Source organism: Antechinus flavipes, chromosome 3 (assembly GCF_016432865.1).
Source record: "Antechinus flavipes isolate AdamAnt ecotype Samford, QLD, Australia chromosome 3, AdamAnt_v2, whole genome shotgun sequence".
In the NCBI taxonomy this organism is placed as follows: Eukaryota; Metazoa; Chordata; class Mammalia; order Dasyuromorphia; family Dasyuridae; genus Antechinus; species Antechinus flavipes.
This window is the reverse complement of record NC_067400.1, coordinates 225,886,932-225,906,230: the sequence shown is the minus strand read 5'-3', so window position 1 is coordinate 225,906,230 and position 19,299 is coordinate 225,886,932. Positions and strand designations below refer to the sequence as shown.

The 19,299-nt window shown below is 35.2% G+C and overlaps 1 protein-coding gene and 1 long non-coding RNA gene across 4 annotated transcripts in view; one reads left to right on the top strand and one right to left on the bottom strand.

The window, feature by feature from the left end:
• The window catches only part of LOC127553691 (uncharacterized), a 109,149-nt gene that overhangs the window by 48,277 nt on the left and 41,573 nt on the right, over nt 1-19,299 (top strand). The gene's annotated exons all lie outside the window — the stretch shown is intronic.
• LOC127553681 (IgA FC receptor-like) overlaps nt 1-19,299 on the bottom strand; it is an 88,912-nt gene that overhangs the window by 30,741 nt on the left and 38,872 nt on the right. For both annotated transcript variants that reach the window (XM_051984591.1, XM_051984592.1), the window contains exons 17-20: nt 15,531-15,609; nt 11,418-11,472; nt 1,663-1,853; nt 920-1,013 (exon numbers count right to left, since the gene is read on the bottom strand). In XM_051984591.1, the coding sequence (XP_051840551.1) occupies nt 920-1,013; nt 1,663-1,853; nt 11,418-11,472; nt 15,531-15,609 (419 nt within the window). The remainder of the gene's footprint in view (nt 1-919; nt 1,014-1,662; nt 1,854-11,417; nt 11,473-15,530; nt 15,610-19,299) is intronic.

The window sequence follows — 19,299 nt, the reverse complement described above, 5'->3', positions numbered from 1 at the left end:
AAAAAAAGGCCTCATTTCTCAAATATATGGAGAACTGGATCAGATATATAACAGTAGGAGTCATTTCCTAGTAGCTAAATATTCAAAACTTATGAACAGACAGGTTTCAGATGGAGAATTCAAAGTCACAGATGATCATGTGAAAATATGCCCTTAATCATCAAAGATTACAAAAGAATAAAGGAATATAAATCTCTTCATCCTCTTTAATCCAACAACATCACTACTAGGTCTTTCTCTTAAAGAGATTTTTTTTTATAAAACAGTAAAGGAAACATTTGAACAAAAATTTTTGTATGTTTTCATAAGAGTGCAGAATTGGAACCTGAAATGATACTCATCAGATAGGAAATAATGAAATATGCTGTATTACTTAATTCTGATAGATTGCTAGTGTGCTATAAGAAATGATAAGCATGCTGATTTCAGAAAAAAAAAAAACTTGGAATAGAATTACATGAACCAATACAAAGTGAAGGGAACAAAACCAAACCATCATATACAGGAACAGCAACATTGTACAATGTTCAACTATGAAGGATTTAGCAGTTCTTAGCGATACAATAAACCAAGGCAATTCCAAAGGAATCATGATGGAAAATGCCATGCACTGGCAGAGAAAAAATTGATGGAATTTAAAACCAAATCAAAGCACACTATATTTTCCTTAATTTTTCCTTTTTTTTTTAAAGTCAATATTTTCTTTCACAACAAAAGCAATATGGAAAGATATTCTGTATAGCAGCACTTGTTTAACTAATACCACTTGTTTAATAATTCCTGAAGGAGAGAAAGGTGAAAAAGAAAATTTTGGAAGTAAAACTTTAAAAAATTCTAAGTTTAAAATTGTTTTTACATATAATTGGGGGAAAGAAACATTCACAAAAAAGGAAAGTACCCATGGATCAAATCTGCTCACCTCTGCATATGTTTCTATGAATGTTCGGTATTTTTCAGCTCTCTGTTGCAGAGCTCTATTCCTTTCCAGCTTTTCCTGTTTCATCTCATTTTCTCTGTATAACAAAAGCAACAGTGTATTTTTAAACAGGGGATTGTTCTGACTTGAGTATTAAGCATTTTGGCTTCCATTTCAATTATCCTCCTGCTAGTTGAATACTACATATCATATTACATTCATTGACATCTAAATAACATTAACAACTGCTTCTCAGTCATTCTCTTATGTGTCCTTTTGGATATTTTGTTCCCTTTATCACTATCTGTATCCTATTTCTTTGAATTGAATGCATCTTTATTCATTATGGGTAGCTTCTAAACGAATCTAAAATATTACATTCTGATTTTATGTTTTTTTCTAATCAAAACAATGCAGATATATTTCTAGATTTTCTTCATATTGATCAATTTTAATTTCTAGTATGTGATCTAGAATTTTTTCAGATACTCTCAACTTGTTGAATAACCCAGTCTTCTCCAGATTTTGAACAAAGAAAAGAATACTAATAGAAACTTTATTAGAGCATAATTTATTTTTTTACTTGTTTCCTTATTAAACACCAACTGATATATTCCCAATAAAGTGATGTCATGGAGATAAATAGTGTCTAGTGTTACTTGTGGAAGTTCTCCAGGATACTGCCATTTTGTTTAATAAAAAAAATTACACAGTTCAGAAATACCATTAATCATAAATCAATGTACCTATAAGTTAACAGTTCTGCCAGGCAGTTTCTCGTAGAGATATTAAAGCCTGTTGATACTTGAGCTTCGGCGATGGACGTCTTGGTTTCATCGATATCGATGTTTTCATTACAAGACTTCATTAGTGTGATAGTTGGCTCATTAAGACTATGTTCTTCTCTTTCAATATGAATTTCCACTTCTGATACTACCTGGCTTTCATGAAACAAAATATGATTTTCAGAGAAGGCAGATAAGAAGAAAGAGAAAAAAAGAGGAGAGAATGAGAGAGAGAGAGAGAGAGACAGAGACAGAGAGATCCAGCTAAAAAAAAGAGATGGGAGAACAAACTCCTTCCCTTTTGTATAAGTGCAAGCATCAAAGAAATACAGTTTTATCTATACTTTATACGTATCTATGTTTTACATTGTATTTTAATTTTATTTATATTTTTCCAAAGCATTGACTGCCATAATTGTATTCCATTTGTGATTCTTTTCTGTTATTGTTTTCAATCATTATTACTTAAATTGTGTGTGTGTGTGTGTGTGTGTGTGTGTGTGTGTGTGTGTAAGGGGGTTTCTTTGTAGGAAAAAGAACACTAAACAAATTTGTGGTGAAATCAAGACACAAAACCCATGCATAAAAATTTTAATTTCCTATAAAATAAAATTATTTTCATAGATTATACAAGAAGTGATAATTTCCTGAAGCAAGATGATTAGTGTTCTTGAGAGTAGGGGAAAAGACATCAATGCAAGATGTGTTACAAAGCAAGAAGTGACATGATTTGAGAATTGATATGATGATATATATGTATACTGAGGGAAAGTGAAAAGGCAGAAATGACTCTGAGTACAGAGAGCCTGGTGATTAAACACCATGAAGTGTCCTCAACAGAAAGAACAAAGTGTAGTGGAAAACAAGGTCTTGAAGAAAGATCATTGCAATGTGTAGAGAATCAGAATGCATATTGACTGAATGATGGAATAGTTAGTTGATTGAATCTGAAACTCAAGACTGCTTTTGCTAATATCTATAGATCTGGCAATCTTTTGTGGAGAGAGATTTACCCCCAAAGAGATCATGAGATCAGGAATAGAGCATGGCACTGAATGCTAGAAGACTCCCCATCTCATTGAATGGGAGATAAAAGATGATCCAACACAGAGAAATGAAATGTCTATAATTAGACAGCAGTGGCAGCAGGAAGGAGAAATATTAAGAAATGTGGGGAGGAATAGAATCTGTATGTGAGATGGGAGTTCAAAAGTAGGGAGAAGCAAGGCACTCCCTTGAAGTGATGAAGAAAAATGAAAAAAAAGCTATAAGATTCAGCAATTAAATGATTGTTGGAGTTTTTCAGTGGAACAATGCACAGTATATTCACAGGCAAGCTATATTCAAAAACAGTTTTCATCAATACTCTTTAGTCATAATGAGAGAAAGAAAAGAAGAGAAAAAAAGAAAGGCACATGAAGGGAACAGACTGGACAACCACAATTTGAGAACTAATACTTCTATTATTCAAGCCAAACAAGAGATAGAGGACATAATTTCTCAAATATATAGAGAAATGAATCAGATTTATAAAAATAGAAGTCATTTCCAAACTGATACTCAATGGTTATAAATCAACAGTGTTCAGATAAATTTAAGTCATGCATAGTCATGTGAAAACATGCCATAGAACACAAAAAAATTAGAAAAAAGGAAAGTAAAATATTTTGGATAATTGTTGGAGGAATGTGGGAAAATTGTGACATGAACACACAGTTGGTGAAGATATGACCTGATTCAAATATATTGGAAATCAATTTCAAGCAATGTCTATAGGAATATAAACCCACATCTCCTTTAAACTAGCAATAACACAAGGAAAAAGGGCATATTTGCAACAAAATATCTGAAGATGTTTTGTTTGTGGAGGTACAGAATTAGTAATTGAGGTGATGACAGTGGAGAATGGTGGAACCTATTGTAATATGTAATTTTAATGGATGATACTAGCAAGCTATAGGATATGATGAACAGACTCCGAAAATAACATGGAAAGAATTATATGAAGTGAATCAAAGTGTAGTGAGCAGAACCAAAATATATCATAAATAATTACAAGAACACTGTATAATGTTCAAGTATGAATTACTTAGTAATTCTCAGCAAAACCATTACCCTAGGCAATTCCAAAGGATCCATGATGAAAAATGCTATGCACATGCAGAGAAAGAACAGATCACCTTTAAAGGCAGATGGAAGCATACTATTTTTCACTTTATTTGTTGCCTCATATTTTCTTTCACAAGATGAACCATAGAGGAATATATGTATGGATGAACATGTTAACTAATACACACTTACTATCCCATGGAGGGGAAACGGGAGAGAGGATGGAAATTTGGAACTCAAAATTGAAAAGAAAAAAAAGTTAAAAATACTTTTTATATGTAATATGGAAAAATAAACATTGAAAAAAGAAAAATACCCGTGAATCTGGCCCTCTCACCATTATATTAATGTCTTTAATTACTTTTGTGGCTATTAAAATTATCCCACCTACAAAATGAGAAACAGAGGTAGAAATCTGAGCCAATGACAGCTCTTTGATGACTTTTATGGAGATTAAAATTTTCTCACCTACAGTAAGAGAAACAGAGATGTAGGTCTGAGCCAATGTCATTTTATTAAAGGGTCAATGAGTCCCCTCAAATGAAGTAGATCTCAGATCTTCCTTACAATCTGATGCCTCCTCCCTTCTAGTACCCTCATTTTATAGGACTGTATGTCCAGTCATTCCAGAAAAGCTATAAAAAAATAGAATAATTCTACAGCATAAGTAATATGTCAATAAAGTCACAAGTTGGAGAAAGCAAGGAATATCTCCTCCACAAAAGATGGACAGTCTTTTCCTGAATTTGGTCAGGAGAAAATTTTACAACTCATCACAGTCAGTGACTTAAGTGACCACAAGATCTGCTCCTAATGAACAACAGATTGGCCTTAAGATGCAAAGATATTTTGAGCACTTTTCAAGTAGTTATAATCTCTGCCATGCTGGGCTTGGTCACAATAACAAGAAAATAGAAGAGTGGAGGGCTTTAGCTAACTTCCTAAACTTTAGCAAGTGAATATAGAATCTGCAGCTAACAATTTTGAGGCCTTATATACAAAATTTTTATAAAATTCTATCTAATTGATATTGATGGGAATGGAGTAGGGAATAATTTCTCTCAATCTGAAGTTTTCCTCAACTGTCTTTCCAAGAAGTCTCTTTTCTAAAAGAGTTTATCTTCTATTTGATTTTCTCTGTATAAAAAAGCAAGAGTGTGATTTAAGTGGGGATTGTTCCAATTTGGGTACCAAGAGTATTGCCTCACCTGTAGGATATTTGCTTTCTTTCTGTCCTTTCTGTCCAAGAATTGGGCTTGGCAGGGGAATGAAGAAATAATTTCTTATTCACAAACCTGATAACTAACATGAAGCCACTGATTTCAAGTGGTAGTGAGAGAAAGAGGGTGGTCTTCTTAAGGGAAGTCTTTAACTTTGAAAAATTCATATTGCTTCTAGTCTGATTCTTGGTGAAGTTCAAAAATAAGACTCTGGTCAATCCTCTTTTCCTTTAATGTATTTATCACACATATTCCACTTCTCTAAACTTCTCTTTGGGGGGCTCCAGACCAAAGGAATAAGGGCCTTTAGATGAACAAAAGGGGCAAATGATTGGACAAGTCTAGCAGCCTTGGTGGATTATCAATCATGTTCAGTCTACGGTTGGGCAGCACCTCTTCTTTTTTTTTCCCTTCTCCTTCAATCCTAACTCTTTTTTTAAGTTTCTTTTTTTCTTTTATAATAACTTTTTATTGACAGAACCCATGCCAGGGTAATTTTTTTTACAACATTATCCCTTGTACTTGCTTCTGTTCCGATTTTTCCCTTCTCTCCCTCCACCCCCTCCCCTAGATGGCAAGCAGTTCTATATATATTAAATATGTTGCAGTATATCCTAGATACAATATATGTTTGCAGAACCAAAAAGTTCTCTTGTTGCACAGGGAGAATTGGATTCAGAAGATAAAAATAACCTGGGAAGAAAAACAAAAATGCAAATAGTTTACATTCATTTCCCAGTGTTCTTTCTTTGGGTGTAGCTGCTTCTGTCCATCATTTATCAGTTGAAACTCAGTTAGGTCTCTTTGTCAAAGAAATCCACTTCCATCAGAATACATCCTCATACAGTATTGTTGTTGAAGTGTATAATGATCTATAATGGTTCTGCTCATTTCACTTAGCATCAGTTCATGTAAGTCTCTCCAAGTCTCTCTGTATTCATCCTGCTGGTCATTTTTTACAGAACAATAATATTCCATAACATTCATATACCACAATTTACCCAACCATTCTCCAATTGATGGGCATCCATTCAATTTCCAGTTTCTAGCCACTACAAACAGGGCTGCCACAAACATTTTGGCACATACAGGTCCCTTTCCCTTCTTTAGTATTTCTTTGGGATATAAGCCCAGAAGTAACACTGCTGGATCAAAATTGGGTATGCACAGTTTGATAACTTTTTGGGCATAATTCCAGATTGCTCTCCAGAATGGTTGGATTCATTCACAACTCTACCAACAATGCATCAGTGACCCAGTTTTCCCGCATCCCCTCCAACAATCATCTTTATTTTTTCCTGTCATCTTAGCCAATCTGACAGGTATGTAGTGGTATCTCAGAGTTGTCTTAATTTGCATTTCTCTGATAATAGTGATTTGGAACACTCTTTCATATGAGTGGTAATAGTTTCAATTTCATCCTCTGAAAATTGTCTGTTCATATCCTTTGACCATTTATCAATTGGAGAATGGCTTGATTTCTTATAAATTTGAGTCAGTTCTCTATATATTTTAGAAATGAGGCCTTTATCAGAACCTTTAACTGTGAAGATGTTTTCCCAGTTTGTTGCTTCCCTTCTAATCTTGTTTGCATTAGTTTTGTTTGTACAAAGACTTTTTAATTTGATATAATCAAAAATTTCTGTTTTGTGATCAGTAATGGTCTCTAGTTCATCTTTGCTCACAAATTTCTTTCTCCTCCACAATTCTGAGAAATAAACTATCCTATGTTCCTCTAATTTATTTATAATCTTGTTCTTTATGCCTAGATCATGGACCCATTTTGATCTTATCTTGGTATACGTTGTTAAGTGTGGGTCCATGACTAATTTCGAGCAGCACCTCTTCAATACCAAAACTTCTACCTCTTACTTCCTCTCTAATTCCTACCTCCTGCTGTTGCTCTTCATCTGACTCTACCTTCCTACAATCCAAAGGCACCCAAAACATCATTTTTCTGCACTGTTACCAATTTCCAATTAGACTCGTTCAGATTCCTTTTCACTGTAGTGGTCCAAAAAGAGAAACAAGGCAGCAAGATACAAAAGACTGGTTTGCCATCCTATGGGTTTATTTTCAGGAATTTTTTTTTTTGTATTTAGCTGTCTCTCTGTGTGTATATATTTAATTGCAATATAAACTCATACATTGATGAGGATTGGTTGATGGTACTGGAGATGATTAGTTAAGGTAAATAAAGACCTTGGTCAAGGGAAAGGATTGTAATTGTGATGTTCAATTTTCTAATGAATTATCACTTTGAAAAAGAATTATGTTTGGTTTTTTGGACTTTAGAACAGAAAAAAGGACGATGGGTAGACATTGCAAAGATACAAATTCAGGCTTCATTGTCAAGGTATATTTCTTGGTGGTAGATGGTTGTCCTCCTGTTGTGATCTTCACACAGACAATAAATTGTTCCATGTCAATGCATATTAAACATGGGATTACTGTCATCTCTGAGTCAGATTGGATGGATTTTTAAGTCCATAACAATTATCACATTCTATGATTTTGCTTTTGTTTTCTTTCTCATTTCCCCCCCTTTTTAATCTGATTTTTCTTGTGTAGCATTAGAATTCAGAAGTCTCCTTAGAATTGCCTACCTTAATGAAGTTAAGAGGGCTCTGAGCAATGGCAAGATCAAGTCCAGCCACAATTTGAGAGATATTTAGAATCCAGAACAGAGTTTGGATTCACTCATTTCCTATACTTAATCCAGTTTTCTAGTTATCTTACTCTTTGGTTGTAAAGAAGTCACTTAACCCTTTTCTTTCTCAAGTTTCATCATTTTTCTCAGCGAGTTCATGATGATGACCCTATCTAGTTCCTTGACTTGGGAAGATTAATTTAAGGACAAACAAAAGGTTATTGAGGAAGATAGAACCGGACACACTGACTGTCCACACAACAGTCACAACTAAGGTACCTTCTTTTCCTCGCCAATTAGTTTCTCAAAACCTTTTAAGTTTATATGTAAAAGTTTCAGATATTTTGGGAGTATTTTTTTTCCTTTTTTTGAAAGAGAAACATGAACAGAGTTGTAGCAAATTATAGGGACGGAGAAATTAAGGAGGCCTGGCTTGTTTTCACCATTGGGATAGTATGAGCTTCTAAGACTCAGCTGTGATAGGGCTGTCATTTTAAGGGATGGTTCAGAGATTAATTTGAGACTGAACAAGATAGAAGCAAAAAGGGAGAAAGAAAGAGATTCTACCAGGTCATGAACTCCCCTGGGCATCTGGCATTGCTTTACTCAGGCTATAACACTGCCAATGCCAGGGCTCCAGTTGCTCACCCTATAGACCTCCCCCAAACTCTAGCACATGATCATAGCACATGAGTGTTGTTTTCCTGGTATTGTAAGCAGGGCACACAGAACAGGGTCTTGTCATCCACAGAGAACAGCTTCTGAGGTTCCTGATATTTGTCATAATTGCTGAGGCACTCAGGGATCTGGAAATGCTTGATGCTGATGGTAGCCAGTTTCTTTTCTCTCAAAGTGGATTTTCCCTTTCAATATCACCATACACAATACTCCCAAGAAAATTAGAATAAAAGGGATTCAAGAGTTCAAAAGTTCAGGCCAGACATTTAACACAAAAGACTACACAATATGGTTCACTAACATGTCATTTGAAATACAGATAGAAGAGTAGAAGTCTGGAAGAATGCTAATCTAATGTTGGATGATAGTGATAGTAATGCTCAATAAACCCAGAAAAAAAAAGGTCTGTTAAATATCTTCCAAGTTATAACCAAAATATAGAAGCCAAAATATTAGGCATACACATAATAACTACTCAATGAAATTGAGTGTAACTTAGTCCCTAAAAGAGAAAATATGGGATTTTTAAATAGAGGACTTCCCAATATACCTGATGAAAACAACAGAAGTACAAAGCAATTCTGAAATAATAAGAGTCAAAAGACAAAAAAGTAAATGTGAAAAGCTATAGGAAAAATGTTCTAAATCAATAACCAAAGAAAAGTGAATAAAAAACTTTCCAACATAGCCATCTGATTGGCAAAGCTGACAAGAAATAATAATGATTAACCCTGGAGTGCTTGGGGAATAGCATGTATTTTCAAGTAGTTAGTAGACCTTAAATATGGTATTCTAGAAAGCAATTTGGCATAAAGGAAAAACTCTTTTTGAAGGATTCTGATCAACACAGTGATCTAATATAATTTTAGAGGGCTCAAGATGAAACAATAAGATGATAGATACTCATCAACTGAGATGAGTATAAATAATTTACTTTGGTCATGCTATAAGGGGCAACTTGTTTAGATTGACAATATATGTTTGTAACAGGGATTTGTTGATTATATATTTGTAGAATTAAGAATGTTGTTGTTGACAGAATTCCATTTTCTTTAAACAAACATGCATATAGGTATATTTATGTATGTATATTTGTATTTATGTATATATATAGACGATCCACTTATATAGGAAAATCACTCTTACATATAAGCTTGCAGACAGCTCTTGTAAGCAAGCAGGGATGCAGTGAGATGAAGAGAAATTAGATCTGCATTTCCGTTAATTAAATATAAAACACATATGCATATGTATATATGCATGTAGACATAGGTATATATAGTGTGTATTTATTTCATAGAAATGGATTATTTGTCACTTCAGTCCTACCACATCACTGCTGCTTGTAACCTTGCCTAATAATTAAGGAGGAACAAATCATCCAAATGAATTATGTTAAAAAATACTATTCTCATAATTTATAAACATTTTTTGAATGTTGGTAACATATCTTACCTTGGTCCTATATGTTGAGAAATTTTGCAGCAACCACAAAGCTCTTTCCATAGGACTAAATGACAAATGTGCAAATGTTTCCAAGAGTTTTTTACTTTGCAAAAATGTATGGACTCACACAGATATTTTAGGATAACTACTTTTATATTTCTACCTTAAGCTTTTCCCCACCTGCATTTTTAAAGAGCAGGCTGGATATTCCCATAATTGATAAATTGCAATTTAAGGTGAAAGTTGAGTTAAACTTGTTAGTTTTCTTTCTAATGATGCAGCTAAACTGACTTATATAAACAAAATAATACTTTGAAAATCGAGATCAAATAAGATACACATGCTCCCAATGATTGAAAATTGGGATTATACCTAAATTTAAGGTATTAAAGCACACCCTCATTATTGAAAAGTTACTGGAGAGAATTCTGGGAAGATGGCAGAGACAGTTAAAAAATTCCAAGCTCCCCAGATTTCCTTTGCAATAAAAATAAAATAGTACTTTATGGTTAATGTTGAGTAATACAAATAAACAAGAGTTGGGCTATCCCCAGAATAATTAAAGAAAATCCCAAGAAAGAAATCAGGTTGGTCCAGTGTGCAACACAAATACTTGCTATGTAGTTTCCCTCAAACAAGAAGGGGAGCAGCACTGGACTAACTGGCCTGAAAAGTAGAATCTTCACCATCCAGGCAGTATGAGGAGTCCCAGTGTCTGAAGAAAGCTGAGAGAACCTTTGCTGATAAGGGAAACCGAGCCTAGCTGTGCTGCTTGGAGAGTGAAATGGGCTAGGAGAAATCAACACAAGCTGCTTGAGTGCAGAGATGGTGAGGCAAGGAACATTGATGACTGTAGGTTTGGCAGTTTGCCTTTTTACTTTTTTGACAAGATGCCAAGATAGTGTGTATCTCTGTACTGGCCAATAATGTTTCCATTTAAATGTCCAAGTCAAGAAGGGTGGATTCTAATTAAGACCTAAGGATGTCATGCAATCTGTAAACTCTACGTGAGCATATTAGGAAAGGACTTTGAGAAAAGTTTTATTCCAACTCAGTATTTTTGTCCCCCATTTCCTCTGAAATCTGTGCCTGAGATGCACCACACAAACTGTAATTACTTGGCAACTGCAAAGTCAAGAAAGAGAGCCAGTATTTAAAAACCTAAATCCAGGAGCAAGCATTAAGGAAGTACCTGTAATGGGTCAGGGGCTCTGCAGGGAGCTGGAGATATGAGAAAAATGACCAAGAGTCCCCACTTGCAAGCAGTGGACATGACAAGACCTTGAATGACAAAACTGGGAGAGGCCACAAACTATACTTGCAATTTTCTAGTGTTACTGATCCAACTCACTTCATTCTCCTTCATCCAGGGAAGAATATCCTTGTTGCAAAAACAACAGGAGCCATTGGGGAGAAAAACAATTATGCCTCAAAGGGTTGATTAATGTCACACAAATACAGAACAAGTTTTCCATGCCATACTGTCCCAAAAGCCTAAAATATTAGACCTGACATGGATCCAAGAAGTCCTTTGCTCCAACTCCCACATCTGACATCACCCTTGATCTTTGTAATTGAAGCTACAGAACAAATTTGCCAAGACAAAAGTTTACCTTTGGAGTCTTTGTTGTCTCTTTTGTCCTCTTTCTGATTCTCTTCCCAAAGAATCTGAAATCCAAGGTGAAGAAAGAAGAGCAATGTTAATAAACATTTAAGGAGGCCTGGCAGAAATCGAGTCAGATTATATTTTAGAACCGAATAACTTTACATGCTGCAAATGTGTGTGGAGGCAGAGCCCCTGTTGATTGACCAAAGGCAGAGACTCCCCCAAAGCATTGCCCACAGGATTCAAATATTTTTAAATAATCCCTCTAAAATATTTTTGAGCATTAGAATCCCCAGAGAGATGCAGTGAAACAATTTTTCAGCCAAAGAGAGCTTAGAAGGTGGCAGGAGGGGTCTGTCACTCTGAGGGGGGACAGGAGCACAATTGTGACATTGGTCAAGACCAATATAGTGTGCATAGACCCAGCATTGGCAAGTTTAGGGGAGGGCTCTAAGTGAGCCAAGGAATGTAACAATCTAGACTTCTCCATCCCTGGACATCAGGAAAGGTCTGAATGGTCTGCCAGGAAGGTCTATTAGACTTAGGTATGAGAGCAGCTCCAGCAAACCAGGAGCTTTGAGAGCCACTGAATCAAAAACAGCAACAGCAGAATGTGTGGCTGCAGCAACATTGGTGACTTTTTGGAGTTCCCATAGGTAAGGGGCTGAATAGCTCACTGGTAGGACTGAAGCATGATTCTCTTGCTTTGCCCAAAACTAGATCTGAAGTGCAATGCTGCCTTACAGTAAACGTATGTAGGAGGATTTCAGAAAAAAAGGTGTTGAAACCCCTGAAGCTTCTAGTATTGCACCCTGAACCCTGGAAACAGAGTCCTACTTTTGAAAAGAGCCCAAAACCAAGTGATGGCCTGGGACAATCAGCAAACACCAGAACAAGACCGTGACCATAGAAAAATTAGTATGAAGACAATAAAGATGAAAAGAAGCATTCAGATGATATGTATAAAATCAAAGCACTTCTATTCACAGCTTCCAAAAAAAGAATTTGTCTTAGGCCATGTAAGAACTCAAAATAGATTTTGAAAATCAAGTAAGAGAGGTAGAGTAAAAATTGGGAAGAGAAATGAGTGTGATAAAAGTGTAATGCAAAAAGCTCATAATGCCTTTAAAAAACTAAATAAAATGGGGAAATAATTCCTTAAAAATTGAAAATGAGCATGTGGAAGCTAATGGCTTTATGTGACATCAGGAAACTATACAAACAAACAAAGAGCATCAAAAATGGGGAAACAAGGTCCAATGATTCTCTAGAAAATCTCTAGAAAAACCTGATCTGGAAGATACATCTAGGCGAGAATATTTATAAACCACCATGATTCAAAAAATAGCCTAGACTTTATCTTTCAAGAATTTATGAAGGAAAACTTTTCTGATTTTCTAGGACCATGGGGTAAAATAAAATTTGAAAGAATCCACTGATAACTTTCTAAAAGAGCTGCCAAAATGAAAAACCCCTGGAATGTTATAGCCAGATTCCAGAATTCCCAGGATAAGGAAAAAATATTGCAATCATCCAGAAAGAAACAATTTAAATATAGTAGAATCACAGCCAGGATAACAGCATAAGACTAGCATCTTTGAACTTAAAGAAATGGAGGGTTTAGAATATAATATTCAGAAAGCAATGGAGCTAGTATGAAAACCAATTATCTACCCAGAAAAAATAGAGTAGTATAATCCCTCAAAGGAAAAGAAGAAGAAGATTCAAAGAAATAGTAGACTTGCAACAAAAAACTAAAGCTGAATAAAAAGTTGGCTTTCGAGAGCAATTTGGAACTGGGTTTATATCCCAAAGAGATCTTAAAGAAGGGAAAGGGATCTGTATGTGCAAAAATGTTTGTGGCAGCCCTGTTTGTAATGGCCAGAAACTGGAAACTGAGTGGATGCCCATCAATTGGAGAATGGCTGAATAAATTGTGGTATATGAATATTATGGAATATTATTGTTTGGTAAGAAATGACCAGCAGGATGATTTCAGAAAGGCCTGGAGAGACTTATATGAAGTGATGCTGAGTGAAATGAGCAGGACCAGGAGATCATTATATGCTTCAACAACAATACTATATGATGATCAATTCTGATGGACATGGCCCTCTTCAACAATGAGATGAACCAAATCAGTCCCAACAGAGCAGTAATGAATTGAACCAGCTACACCCAGTGAAAGAACTCTGGGAAATGAGTGTGAACCACTACATAGAATTCCCAATCCCTTTATTTTTATCTGCCTGCATTTTTGATTTCCTTCACAGGTTAGTTATACGTTATTTCAAAGTCTGGTTCTTCTTGTACATACAAAATTATTGTATGGACATGTATATTTATTTTGTATTTAATATATATTTTAACATATTTAACATGTATTGGTCTACCTGCCATCTTGGGGAGGAGGTGGGGGAAAAGGAGGGGAAAGATTGGAACAAAAGGTTTTGCAATTGTCAATGCTGAAAATTTACCCATGCATATATCTTGTAAATAAAAAGCTATAATAATAATAATAGACTGTTACAGACCAATTCAAATCTAAAAAAATGTGGCTTTCAAATACAGGACACTCAGGAAAAGTATAAGGGTATAATGAGGAAAGTAAATCAAAAGAGTCATAGCACAGGTTAATCTGTCTGCACTCCTACATGGCAACAGTCTACTTGTAACACAAGAACTTTAGAATCATTACAGTAGTTAGAAGGAGTATATGTAAATGTATAAATGGAGGACACAGAGGTGAGTTAAATATGAAGGGATAATATTTCAGAATAATAAAATGAAAATTTATGGAGCAATATTTTGTGAGAAAAAGAAGCATGAATTATTGGCCACAAAAGAGGCAAGAAAAAACCTTTTAGCGTGGAAGGGAGGGTGAGTGAGTGCACCTTACTCCCATCATGATTATCTTAAAAAGGAAATAACACCCACCCTTAATATGGGTATAGTTTATTTTGCAGTAGTACAATAAGAGAGGAAGGGAAGAGCAAAATGGAAGAAAGGTGGTAGAAGAGAAAGTATATTGAGGTATGCGGGTGATCACAAGAAAAACATTTTGGAGAAGACAAAATGAAAGGACACTGAGAAAAAAAAAAGGTGAAAAATAGTCATAGTAATTGTTTGGAGCAAATTCCTCTGATGAAGGCCTCATTTCTCAAATGTGTAAAAACCTGGAAAGTTCTCCATAAACACATGCAACATGTACAAAGTAATTACAATGTAATTTTGCTTTTATCAGTAACATAAAAATCCAAAACTAGTAGGAAGCTGAAAAATGTTCTCTCAACTCAGAGAAAGAACTGACTGTGTGTGGAAACATATTGAAGTGTACTACTTTTTTACTTTATTTTTCTTGAGGGTATTTTTTGGGGGAGGAGAAAGATTCTATATACTCTTTCCCAACATGACTTTTATAGAAATGTTTTTCATTACTTCACATGTACCTTTTCAGTGGGAAGTGGGTAAGGGGGAAAGAAGAGAGAGAATTTGGAATTCAGTTTTTAAAAGAATTTTAGATGTAATTGGTAAAAATAAAATATAAAAAATATACTTCTGCATGTCTCTCTGTGTGTCTCAATATTTGTGAATAATTAAAGAGTTATTTTGTTTTTTGACATGAATAGAAAATTTTTTCCAACTATAGTTAATTGTTACATATGGATCCTAACTTAGGTAGCATTGTAAAAAATGTCCCAAGCAGTTTCCCTTCAACACACAACCAGAAGAGTGTTTACACTTGCCCTAGCTCTATCACCTGCTAAGAGCTAGTAAGATTATAGTTTGACAGGTTGAGTGTCATTCTAGTCCTATTTCCTGATATTTAAGTAACAGGCAGAAATTAAGCTAAGAGAACATCACAGTCTCTTGACTATGTGAAAGTGGTAAAAGTTGGTGAGTAAGCATTTGAACCCAGGTCCTCTGAGTGCCCATATTCAGAACTCCTATTGCTCTACGAGTTGAGGACAATTGGAATACATGAAAATCACTGAACATAGCTAAAAGCACTCAGAAATAAAGAGAAAAAGGAAAGATGGTAGCTAAAGAGTTCAAACCAAGCAGACATCAAACCATTAATTGAATTCTATTTTGTATAAGTATACAAAATTGATCTTACCGATAAAAAGAAGGAATCCGTCCTGTAAACTTCCTCTGAAGGGACTCTTCTGAAGTTGCTGCTTTCTCAATGTTATTCTCTAGAAATAAGAATAATTTGGTCTACAAAATTCTAAAAACTGCCCCATTTATTAGCCGCAACCCATAGCAACCGGTACAGGAGTTGTGAATATTGGATAATCATGTTTATAATAGTGGCTTATTTGATAATATAGTATTAAGAGCACTATATTAGTCTGGATTCCTGGAGACTGTGCTCCATACCTAGTTAGCTGTTGTAATTAAGCATTCTATACTTCATTCATTTCTATTATAAAAATGACAGCAGATTTGAACAAAATGTTTCATCTCCAGTTTCATCTCGTAATAGCCCTATGATTTTTTCAAGAGAATTTTTGCTACCTCCTCTGGCAAAATGATATAGTATTTAAGGATATTACAAACTAATTAGGCTAAAAAAGTCATTTCAGAGAACCTCAACTTATTAAGGCCCTGTTTTCCATAATTTTCCAAGGTTTAACAAAGGAAGAATTATGACATTATATAATTCCTTATCCACATCCATGATTTCTTCTTGGGCTTCCAAACCCATATTAACTTGAATGGTCTCAAGCAATTCAACAACAGCACAGCACAGAAGAGAAACCTAATTTTAGAATGAATCTTATGGAAAAAGTTATCTCCAATAGCTAGAATAGATATTCTACAAATCTTTCTTCATTTGCTATACTAGCAATTATGTATCTCCAATGAAGTTGGCTTAAAATCATTAAAAGTAAAAGCATTATTCCCTACTCCTCTTCCTGGAAATATCTATTCCTAATATAGAATAGGTATATCTTCAGAAAGAGCTATTAGGGCAGAATCTAGTTACTGGAATAGTAAGTAAAAATGAGGAAGAGCTAATAATATGACATGAGAAAGAATTAAATGGTATATGTGGTTGCAAATCTGGGCAACAACAGGGCCAAAAATTATCCATGTGATCCCTTGCCCTGGGGCAGAATATATGATCAGCTGCCAATAGGGAATTCCTTTCATTGACTCGAGTTCTAAGTCACCTAGATTATACATCTTCATGTGGCATTCCCCGGTGCTTTTTGGTGGCAAGCCCTTGGCTGGACAATGATCAGAATAGAAGTTTAGAAGGAAATTATGGCTTTTGGGTTTTGATCCCAGGAACTTAATGAGGACTCCATAAGTTAAATAAACATGAGGCTTGTAATGGAATAACCAGACCAAAGGCTATCCCATGTCGTTTTTTCTGTGTGGCAAATCTAGCGTTAATCTATAAGACACTAAAGACAAGCAAGCATACACACATGCACGCAACCAAACTTGGGTCAGAAAGTTTTAGGGGAAAAGATATATATTCAGTGTAATATGGGGACTTTTAATTATCTCTCATGAAAAGACTAGAACAGAATAATAGAATGTTCAAGAGATGTGTACAAAAATAAAGAGGAGAGACAAAATATAATTGAAAGTTTCAGTTGTTTACATCCCTCCATGGTGTCATTAATGTACTTGTAAATCTTGAGAACTAGATCTTAGGTCAATAAGAAAGAAGTAAGAAGACAGACAGAAGACATAGGTATAACTTGACTTTGAAGTGATGAGTCATATAAAAAAGAAATTAAGGAGTGGAAAATGTATTGTGTTGGGAGAAGAATCAGCCTTTACTGATGCTGATGTTGCTTGTGAATTGAGAATGAAATGAATTTAGTCCTCTTGTAAATTAGAGGGCTCTGAACAAAAAGAAAAGTTTACTCTATTCTGTAACACATGCCTACCTTTATTTTTAGATTATGCCTGGTTTTACTGTTGTCCACTGAGAATTGTTTTCTAAATGTCAAATTTATCCTTCAAACTCTTCCTCCCTAGGTCCTTAAATTGTTTTTATATGCCCTAACCTCATCAGTTATTTATTCTATAGTTATCCCTTTTTCAAGTCTCCAGAGGGCAACAGTATTGCAGGATGATGAGAGAAAGCTTTTTTTCCCCCCAAACTGAATCAGATGCGACTATTTGTGTCCTTTGTAGGATTAGTGGAAGCTTTGCTTTGTCTCCCACTAGCCTTAGACTTAACACAGTAGGTATTGACTGTGTCATATTAGCACTCTTAACTCCTACACCAACCACATGGATAATTCAAAACAGATCATTATAATAAAAGTCATATGAGTGGGGCTAACAAGTCAAACCAAATTTTTGCTGCTGTGTGGATTGAACTGCAAGCTGATTCCCTTTTTTTTTTTTAAATAACTTTTTATTGATAGAACGCATGCCAGGGTAATTTTTTACAGCATTATCCCTTGCATTCACTTCTGTTCTGATTTTTCCCCTCCCTCCCTCCACCCCTTCCCCCAGATGGCAAGAGTCCTTTACATGTTGAATGGGTTACAGTATATCCTAGATACAATATATGTGTGCAGAACCAAACAGTTTTCTTGTTGCACAGGGAGAATTAAATTCAGAAGGTATAAATAACCCAGGAAGAAAAACAAAAATGCAAGCAGTTTATATTCATTTCCCAGTGTTCTTTCTCTGGGTGTAGCTGCTTCTGTCCATCTTTGATCAATTAAAACTCTCTTTATCGAAGAGATCCACTTCCATCAGAATATGTCCTCAAACAGTATCGTTGAGGTATATAATGAGCTCCTGGTTCTGCTCATTTCACTTAGCATCAGTTCATGTAAGTCTCTCCAGTCCTCTCTGTATTCATCCTGCTGGTCATTCCTTACAGAACAATAATATTCCATAACATTCATATACCACAATTTACTCAACCATTCTCCAATTGATGGGCATCCTTTCATTTTCCAGCTTCTAGCCACTACAAACAGGGCTGCCACAAACATTTTGGCACATACAGGTCCCTTTCCTTTCTTTAGTATCTCTTTGGGGTATAAACCCAGTAGAAACACTGCTGGATCAAAGGGTATGCACAGTTTGATAACTTTTTGAGCATAGTTCCAAATTGCTCTCCAGAATGGCTGGATGTGTTCACAATTCCACCAACAATGTATCAGTGTCCCTGTTTTCCCACATCCCCTCCAATATTCCCCATTATCATTCCCTGTCATTCTAGCCAATCTGACAGGTGTGTAGTGGTGCTGATTCCCTTTTTAACATTTTTCATGGGTTGTGGGCATATACACCACTGATAAGGGATGAGGTGAGAGGTCAGAGAATGCAACTAGTTCTTATATCCCTCTTTATCATTATCATCCTCTCACATGAAGGGATCTATTTTGCTGGTCAAAATTAGATCTCCAGCAGACACTAGCAATTGCCTCCAGTAATAGGGAAGCAGCAGCTGCATTTGCAGCTTAATCTCATTGGATTTGGATGAAAGTGGGAATATCACACTCCCTCTTTGGGTAAAGAAATTTATATTATCCTAGAAGGAAGTGCAAAGGGAGAGAGAAAAGAAAAGGAAAAGAGAATACTGATCAAAGGAAGGCAGAAGGAGAGAGGGCAAAAGGCAAAAAAAGAAGAGGGGCTAATAAAATAAAGAATGAAAGGAGAGAAAGAAACATAAAAGGGGAAAATAGGATGAAGGGAAAGAAAGAGTTAATCTTAACAGTGAATATGAATGGGATGAACTCTACAAAAAAAGTAGTAGATAGCAGTGTACATTAAAACCCAGAATTCTATAATATATCACTTACAAGAATCATTTTTGAAGCAGAGATACACACACAGAATAAAAGTAAAAGCCTAGAGTGGGCTAGGTTATGCTTCAGATGAAGTATTAAAAAAAAAAA